The 9,598-nt window shown below is 42.4% G+C and overlaps 3 protein-coding genes across 3 annotated transcripts; all 3 read left to right on the top strand.

Moving 5' to 3' along the window:
* Positions 1-747: 747 nt before the first annotated feature.
* Positions 748-2,247, top strand: SS1G_01737 (hypothetical protein; the record flags this gene model as incomplete). The annotated part of the gene is made up of 4 exons (XM_001597493.1): positions 748-832; positions 998-1,268; positions 1,315-1,358; positions 1,409-2,247. 4 exons carry the CDS (start codon positions 748-750, stop codon positions 2,245-2,247), a joined length of 1,239 nt encoding a protein of 412 aa, XP_001597543.1.
* A 482-nt stretch (positions 2,248-2,729) lies between these two features.
* On the top strand, positions 2,730-3,984 carry SS1G_01736 (hypothetical protein; the record flags this gene model as incomplete). The annotated part of the gene is made up of 3 exons (XM_001597492.1): positions 2,730-3,101; positions 3,153-3,453; positions 3,512-3,984. The coding sequence occupies 3 exons, from the start codon at positions 2,730-2,732 to the stop codon at positions 3,982-3,984; spliced, it is 1,146 nt and encodes a 381-aa protein (XP_001597542.1).
* Positions 3,985-8,339: 4,355 nt separating this feature from the next.
* Positions 8,340-8,654, top strand: SS1G_01735 (predicted protein; the record flags this gene model as incomplete). Its single annotated transcript, XM_001597491.1, has 2 exons — positions 8,340-8,479; positions 8,594-8,654. 2 exons carry the CDS (start codon positions 8,340-8,342, stop codon positions 8,652-8,654), a joined length of 201 nt encoding a protein of 66 aa, XP_001597541.1.
* Positions 8,655-9,598: the final 944 nt, after the last annotated feature.

Below are 9,598 nucleotides of genomic sequence, written 5' to 3'. Positions count from 1 at the left end.
GCCCTATCAGCTTCCCACTATTCCCTGTGTAAAGTTATTCCTTTTAACAATATATTTAATCCACTCACTTATATAATGGTGATTTTTTATTTGTATTTTAAAATATAAAATTTCAGATTCTGTTTAAGTATAACTCTGTAGGGCATAGCGAGAAGCATTCAGATTATTATTGAATCACTAAAGAGTAAAGGATATACAAAAGCAAAGAGCTTTGAATAAGTCGAAGCTCTTACTAGTCCTAATTGGGACTAGCTCCCCTACTTCATATTACCACTGTACCATTACTTTCAACAGATTCTTGAATATATCAATGTTTGAGATACTTTTTTCGATGAGGATTGCAAAAGTGCTCATGGACTTCGGCAATCACTATTGTTCCGAGGTTCGAACTTCTCCACGAGGGGTTAGACATTAAAGCGGGGTGGATTAATAGTCGGAGCAAGTGTCAACGGCCAGGTCGTTTATGGGCACCAACTATTGGAGCTGGACGGACAACAAAGCGAAGTGGACAACGGCGCGGGTAGGTAATTGCCCGAGGTACCCGGTGCCGATCAGAGGATAGATTGTTTTATATAAATACCTAGAAACAGGTACTCGTTTTCTTTTTTCTTTCATTACAGTCCATTCTACTATTGACCTTATCTTACAATCATTGCTCTAATACTTGTTTCGCTGCACCTCCATTTTCCTCGTACGCATCAACCAACCCCGGTCCATTTTTCGTGATTCGTTAGTCCCAACGACAAGATGTCGAACTTCGAACAGACATTACAAGATGCCTGCACAGCCAGAGATATTCCAGGTGCAATTGTAGTGGCAGGAGATATTTCTGGTATGTCTCTCTTCTTGATTCAGCGGAATGTTTTGATGGTGGGAGTTTATGTGTGTGGATCTGGCATCATATGTCCAAAGTCTCTAATCACAATTTTGAGGCTCATAACATTTCCTCCAATCTCAATTTGCGAATTGATCAACTGCAGAGCTTAACATGTACTAGGGAAGTTTCATTATGAGAAAGCCTTCGGATATCAATCTCTCAAGGATCCAGCGACGCCCATGGAACTGGATAATGTCGTGTGGCTTGCTTCCTGCACAAAGCTAATCACAACTGTCGCGGCATTGCAGTGTGTTGAACGAGGCCTTTTAAGCCTCGACGGCGATATTTGTGAACTGCTACCAGAATTCAAGGGTGTACAAATTTTGACTGGTTTTGATGAAGAGAGCGGGAAGCCAATCTTGATAGACAATCACAAAACTATAACACTTCGGTTTGTTGAACTCGCGGTGCCTTGGAATATAAGCTGATTATATCAGACATCTTCTCACACATTCCTCCGGTATTGCATATGATATTTTCGGTGAGTGATATGAGTTCTCCCGTTAATCCAAATGGCTAAACACGATTAAGATCCGTTACTTGCTCGCTACCAAACCTACATTGGCAAGCCCCCTAACTTTTCTAATGAGACCGCATTGGTAAAAGATGTCATGAAGTTCCCACTTCTCTTCGCGCCTGGTGACTCATGGAATTACGGCGCTAATATCGATTGGGCTGGTCAAATGGTAGAGAGAGTCAATGGCAACATCTCCTTGGAGGAATACTTTAAAAAGAATATTTGGGAACCTCTTGGCGTAGACAGCATAACCTTCCATCCGATTCAGCACCCAGAAATAATCTCGAAAATTGTTGCGATGAGTAGAAGGGAAGGGCCATTAACTCCGTTTGGTACAACGGCAAACCCCGACGGCAAGCTCACATACATGAGTCAAGGATTATGGCATCCAGGTACTAAAGATTGTTATGGAGGTGCTGGAGCTTTTGGAAGTCCCCTCGACTATTTCAAGTGTTTGCATAGCATTTGTTCTGACGATGGTCGATTGCTGAAATCAGAGACCATTGACGAGATGTTTAAGCCGCAGCTCAGCGAAGCCGCAAGAAAAGGATTGATGGAAACCCTTTCTAATCCAGATGTCAACGCGTGTATGGGTGACTTACCTCAAGGAGCCAAAGTCGATTTTGGCCTCGGAGGAATGATCAATTTGGAGGATATTGGTGGTAGAAGCAAGGGCTCGCTGGCTTGGACAGGATATCCAAACAATTTTTGGTGGATCGACCGTAAAGATGGAATATGTGGCATGTGGGCCTCGCAGATTACGCCTCCTGGAGATCCAAAAGGCAATCGATTGTTTCACACATTCGAAGAGGAAGTGTACAGGAAGGCAAATGTCTCTCCAGAGAAATTGTAAAGGGTCTCATTGAGAATGGAGATTTGCGAGAGGTGGCTCGGGTGTAGGTTTGTTCATGTTTGATAAAGTCGACACATTTAGATCTATTTCCTTCGCCATATATTGCGCTTTAAAGGAAACCGGCTCATGATGATGGCATTATTTTTTTCACTTCATTGTATAAGCAAGCACTACATCTGGAGGACGCCAAATTTTGCATTTCTATAAGAAAAAAGCAATAGATTTATATCACTGTCAACTAGTCAAGAATTAACTGAAGATGAATTTCAACTTTTTCACGCGGGCGTTCTTTCCCTCTGACTCTGGCTACGCACCCCGATAGTCATCTCGGCATGTCCGTATAGAAAGAGCACTTGGACTAAATAGTAGTAAAACATAATGTTTTCGAAATTTTGACCTTTCGCACTTTCAACTACTCATGATTTCTACAATTCGCAAACCTATGAACGGCATTTTTACCCTCAAACCTACAGTCCATCAAAATGTCCGTCACGACTTTGAATGGCCAACCTACACTTAATATTTCCGGTCCCGGCCAGACCGCACTCTCTCGTCTCGATCCGCTCAAGAAAGTCTTCACGAAGTTCTTTGCCTCCATTCCGCAAACAGTGCGAGGACATGTCGTCGCTGTTATTGGAGAACTCATCGGCACAACCGCTTTTCTATTCATCGCTTTTTCCGCAGCAGAAGTGGCCATGGCATCGGCGAATGATAACAAAGGCGATAAAGTTAACTACACGACGAAATCAATTAGTACCGATCAGATACTGTTTATAGCATTTGGGGCCGGAATCAGTCTAGTGGTTAATGCATGGACTTTCTTCCGTATTAGTGGAGGACTATTCGATCCGGCTGTGCGTTATTATCGGAATATAACGAGTAGATTTTGTGCTAACATATAAAAGGTCTCTATTGCACTATTCTTTGTCGGCGCAATCGATTTGACAAGATGTATCTTACTTTGTATAGCACAATGTGCTGGTGGAATCGCAGCGTCGGCAATGGCCTATGGTTTATATCATGGGGGTTTGCATACAGCAACGACTCTTAAGCCTGGCATGAGCACAGCACAAGGAGTTATTGTCGAGATGATACTCACGTGTCAGCTCTGCTTTACTGTTCTTATGCTCGCGGCCGAAAAGCATGAAGCTACGTTTTTGGCACCATTGGGTATTGGATTATCAGTGTTTATTGGAGAACTTGCTGGTAAGCCAAACTAAATTATCCCAAGTATTCTAAAGTGACTCACACCTGCTTCTTCAAGGCGTCTTCTGGACCGGCGGATCTATGAACCCAGCTCGTTCCCTCGGCCCCGCAGTCATAACCAGGAGTTTCCCTAGCTACCATTGGATCTACTGGGTTGGTCCTATCGCCGGCGCCGGTCTAGCAAGCATTATCTACAAACTAATCAAAGCACTCGAATACGAAACGGCTCAACTTTCCGATGGCGAACTACACGCCCAACCTATTGACGACTCAGAAAAGGCAGCTGGACACACAGGTCCTTGCGAGTGCATGTGTTTTAAAGTAGCGGCTCAGGGACAATCATCAGCTGCTAGTACGTTGCAGGTTGCTACTACTGATGTGAGGAAAAGTTCAAGCTTGATACCGACGAAGAGTACGAAGAGTGGGAATTCTGCGGAGGTGAAAGAGAAGCCTGGTGTGGTGGTGGAGGAACCAGTTAAGACGCAGCCGAAGGATGATGATGGTTTCTTTGGGGAAATGTATGCAGATTGAGTGGGAAAGGATGGTATGGGTTCATGCAAGTGTTGATGTTATTGTTTGCGTGAAGATGAGACCTGAAGTATAAGATTGGTATAGTGAATTATTGAATAGCTTTTCCCTTCTTTCCCCGCAGGGTAATTGGAGCACGTCATGGTGAAGTCCCTGTGATCATGAGAGGCCCTACTTCAAAGTATTATATTATAGCTGTGAGTCCTTTTGTGTCTTTTAGATGTCTAGAGGACACTCTGATGAATGTGATATGGATTTCCTTGCGCGTATGAGGAGTATTTCGATAAAATTCAGTGTTCGAAATCGAGTAATCTTTAAAACAGACCGAACAATCTTCTCTTTACATTCGGCTAATCATACAGTATGCAAAGCGAACACGAGAATGGGGTGCCAAAATATTTTAAGTTCATATTGACATCTTCGATTTATCCGTCTCTATTTGCATCTCCCCATATTACTCACAAGACAACTGTAAGAGAGGATATAGTGCCAGTGCCAGTACCAGTTGCAGTAGCAGTAGCAATGAGAGCGAGAGTCAACATAGTCGATAAACATCGACACCAGCCCGCCTTACAACTCACATTACGCAATTCAAACTGCAACGCAAGTATCGAAATTACTCTTTGAACAAAACAAGCGATTTGGAAGACTTCTTCTATTATTATATGATAACTTTAATCTTCCAACCTCCAATCTTCAACCCATCATTCCACCGCAAATCATAACACAATAAAACATACTCACTACACTATACCCGCCACACAGTCCCATCGAGCACCTCCGATAGATATCGATCACCCTAATCTCTGCACTAATCCAACCAGTAGTTGTGAGAGTGCAGTAGGTAGTAGGTAGTAAGTAGGTTATCTTGTAGCTATTGGTCTTGGTCTTGCTGCAATAGGGTGGATATATAGAGAAAATGAATGTTTTTGCGCGTCTTTGGTTTGGGGGGTCATTGTTTGCAATTTTTGATTGAGGGAAGGAGATAATTGTATGGACTCGATGATTTATATTTGAAGAGCCGCCTATGACTACAAAGAGATTAAGTTTGCGGTTCAAAGATGTAGATGGATTAGCAAATGAGAGGGCAGGGAGTTATGTGCAGTTATGAGTAAATGCATTGTATACAGTAAATCTATACTCGATATACTCTATAGAATAGATTTAGAAAGGAACAAGTGAAATGAAAAGAATGAGGATTACTGCTTCACTTCAATTACTAATTAATAATTATATCTCAGATGATGAATATAACTCTAACACCATATCTCTATATATATCCTTCAGTAGACAGATATACATGCACCAAGAATTAAATCCAAAATTCTCAAGCTTCCTCTTCTGCAATTCATCCCTAGAAAATACAGATTATGAGACTTTCGAGTAACCTACGGATTGCCCCATACTAACCACCTCATTATACCGAGTACACTGTACACTACCCATCCGGACATCCGTCAAAGAATATACACAAAATCCCGGCTCATGAAATTTCCCAGAAGCCGTTGGAATGCACGAGGAACAGACGAGGCTGCACCGGGGCTTTGAAATATGAATGAGGAATGTACGGGTTCTATTGTTGCTGACTAGCATTGTTGGAGGCATACCCGCTGACATACTGATAGGTCATTTCATATCATGTCATGTCATGTAAAGCAATGGACTATTTGTAGAAAACGAATGGATCTATGCAGGTAAATGCAAAGGGTGCCGTCTCCACGCCTCGTAGAACGGTCAAAAGTGGAGATATTGTTTGATGGGAGGAACAAGTGCAGGAACAACAAACTCAACTAACATTAGGTACAGAAATACAGAATTAGTATCTACTCCGTGATTTTCAACCTTAACCGACAAGAGAAATCCTCAATGTAAGATATCTTTCAGAGCTTCAATCTATAACTGGCTGTGGATACATGATCTATCGAATCCAGAAACTTTCCGAGCGCGTAAAGTATGCAGACTAACAAACTTACATTCGGGTGTTTGAGCCTCCATGATGTTGGTTGGTTTTAATGCTGGTAGGGGCCACAAAAGAGGAAGGGGTTCGTAAACAGAAAATTGAACTATCAAGCAAGTTACTAGGTGAGCTCATAAAGATGGGATCACTTCTTATGGCGTGTCAGCCTATCCAGGGGCTGCAGCTAGATTGATATCATTGTGGGAGAAGGCTTTGTGCATGATTTGGGATATTTGTTTAGACTCATGAGACCATCTGACTGGTTAGGATTGTCTATCACAACGCATTACTTGGGAAGGTGATGCAAGGGACGAACGTGACAGTGGATGATTCTTGTGGAGTTTGTAATAAATGGCATGATGATGCACGAGATCTAGGATGGGTAAATCAGCCTGCTGATGACTTCCCTCGCGGAGAGAGCAACTGCATTCAACATCTAAATGAAACTAGCATTGGGTTACGCAGGTCGTTGTGAATACAACTGGTATCACTGCCATGATTTGACATGGGCCAGAATTACTTGACTTTGCCAATTGTAGAAGAACAGGATTTCGTGATGTTGAAAACTATATGAAGGAAGACTATGTAGCTTGAACAATTTCCGCGTAGCCATCCATTCAAGAGATCTTAATAGCCGCTCTCACGTACATTTTATCTGGTTTCAGAGCTGTTAATAGATGGCGCAGCCTTTCTATCAAAATCAGATAACAAACTAGACAGTTACAAAAGACCACGAGAATGCCACGATTTAGGAGAAGCAGTCTTGAGAGAATGAGGAAGGTGGAGGAAGTTTATTCTGTTGCCTACGGGCCACGTTTTATCAGCAGACTATGCCGAGAAGAATGAATAAGCACCCATGAAGACCACGATACTTCCTTGTCTTCATCTAAGAAATGTGCCGTCTTACATCTTTGTATGCCGTATATTAGACATTAAGCGGTGTCGAATTTATAGAAGGATGCACACGAGGGATGAGGGTCGCACACGAAGGATTTGGGAAGTTCCCGGCGACAGGGAATGAATGAATGATAAGCGGTGAGATAAATCGTTAGAAGCTGCAACCGAAAGAAATCGAAGAATTGGAAGAAATCCTACGGATCGAAATGCGACGTATGGATTCTAGAAACCTTCTCTTTCCTCATTTTGGTGAATCCCCCATGTTTCTAATTCAGAAACAGAGGTTCCTTCTTCATGCACGCGTGCTTACGCCGGCATGGGTAGATGGGGCGCCCTTACACCAAATCAACTTGATTGTGCCTCCTGAATACTTAGTCAATGCTACATCACTGCGTGGTCGAAATGAAGCTTATGCTACAGTGCTACACCATATTGATCCCGCAATTCTTTATGACATGTTGAGAAGCGAGAGAGACCAGAATTAGAAGATATTCTCATTGCCGACACAATACCTCGAAAAGAACACTTGGCAGCAGGAATGATAGAGTGAAGGATTTGAGATTGTGTCATCGTGGCCCACTCAATCACCAGTCAAAAATGATTCCCAAAGTTCATGTTGCTGTGCCGTTCGACTGCCACGCAGCTGACAGCATCACGCAAGATTGTTTTTGCTGTGCCGTGCCGCTAAAGATCGTAAATACCATGTGGCATTACAGGCTGGGTTATGATAAGCTGTAACATGTGAAGGTTGATTTATTAGGTTTTAAGTTATTTGGTTATTATTTGGTTATTTGTAGCTGCTAGGTGGGTTCCAAGTCTTTTTCAAGGGTTCATACGCGGAACAAGGATTCATTTTGGTGGCAAGTGCAGACAATGTAAAAGCAATAAAAATAATTAAAAAACAAAAAACAAATCAAGTGATTAATCAGTAAATGGATAAATGGGGGTGTGTTCAATGCTCATTGCTCCCCAGTGGTCTTTGCTGCGGGAAATGTGCCGTGCTGTTTCCTCGTCTCCACAACTCTTGATCCAAAGTTCCAACATGACAAGGCAGCAGAATAAATCGAGATGTGAGAGGTTGGATGTAATTTTAGTGGCACGGCATGAAGATACGGTACAGATGCTGTACAGAGTATATCCCCAGTAACTAATGTCCGAGTGATGCGATAGGGTATCATTGATTCGAAACGCGCGGTTGGAAAATGGATGGTAGAAACGGAAGATTAAGGAAGGATGATATCGGATAATTGGCCTGTAGGTTGTAGGTCGTAGGTTGTAGTAGATATATGGATGGATAAATGCAACCATTCCCTTGGGACGCTTCTAAGCCATACAATTTGCTGTGTGATGATGTGTGTTTTTTCTAAGGGTGTGAAATGAACGAAGGAATGACGAGATGGTGTTGTTGTGAATTATGTTATGCATTAGATTGCAAAATCTTTTAATTTTTGTCCTTTTTTATCTCATTTTATTACTTGTTTTGATTCAATTCAGTCGTACTTACATGACATTACCTCCTTACCCCATTCACCTCGGTTCCACGCAGCCAACAGCATCATACGGACGTTTACAAAATTACCAAACTGGGAATGCACCCACTGTCGCTCAGCATGCCCAGCCATCAGATGAACATGCTTATGCAAAGTCGGGCAATAGATTATACCGATTCCAACAGTTATCTAGATAATGTAGAATTGTTATGGGCACATATACCTTGGCGTCTACAACACATGCTAATTCTGACCCCAAGGAAAATAGGGGTGTCAATAAATGCATTCCCGGAATTAGATTCTCCAATTCTTCGCCCAAACTCGGATGATATTACCGATGTGAAGACAAAATCATTCGATTTTCCCGTAATGACCCTAATTATACCTCGGCGAGGCCAACAGTTGGCCTTTGCCGAAGGAGGTAGATATTGTACGGAGTAGTTTTCTAGACTTCCTTCGTCCCAGATTTCCCAATGCAGATATCCACTATTTTAGGAATTAGGGCTTTTGCTCATCCAGGATATATTCTGGGCTAGATCTTCCCCATATCTCGCTCTTCGCTCTTTTCTTTTATTGGTCAACTAGCAGCTTGATGACGCTTCGTTATTTTGCACCAATCATGAACTTTTCGCTCTTTTCTAGGATTTTATACGAATCACGGCATATCCGAACCCCTCATCGGTAGTGCTGTACAGTCTTGGGTTACATTTCGCAGCCTCAATGACGCTAGACACCTCGAATATAGCTTATAACAGTGGTACACCCACCTCATCTGCCTCACGATCCGTATGGAGTAAATAGCAAAACGTGGGATCAACCATCTATTCCTCAATATGGCAATATTTGACGAATGGCCTGTGAGATGCTTGTCCCTTTTGTTTAAATCTTCGAAGACACAGAAGCAATGACACTCTAGAATCTAGACTACCTTCACTCTCCGCGGAAAGCAAGGTAAATAGACCTCGGATATCATCCGCCCTGCAGGAATGTCCCTTCTTCGTCTAGTCACCCCGGTTGTCGTCCCTTGCCAAAACTCGATTTTTAATTAAAAAAGTGTAAATGATATCCATGTCAATTCCACTTCATTAAATGAAATAGGTATTGTTCGAAAGCTGACCCAAGGTATTGGTAACACCTAACCGACCTGCCTGTTTAGGCTTTTTTTATCGTCGTACTTTTTGTGCAACGGCCGGTAATTAGATCTACACCACTTGTTTGTTTACCCATTGTCTGGGTCTCTTTTATATGTATTGGGCTATCTTTAGAGGGTTGC

This window comes from Sclerotinia sclerotiorum, genomic scaffold, assembly GCF_000146945.2.
Source record: "Sclerotinia sclerotiorum 1980 UF-70 scaffold_2 genomic scaffold, whole genome shotgun sequence".
In the NCBI taxonomy this organism is placed as follows: domain Eukaryota; kingdom Fungi; phylum Ascomycota; class Leotiomycetes; order Helotiales; family Sclerotiniaceae; genus Sclerotinia; species Sclerotinia sclerotiorum.
This window is presented reverse-complemented; position numbering and strand designations above follow the sequence as displayed.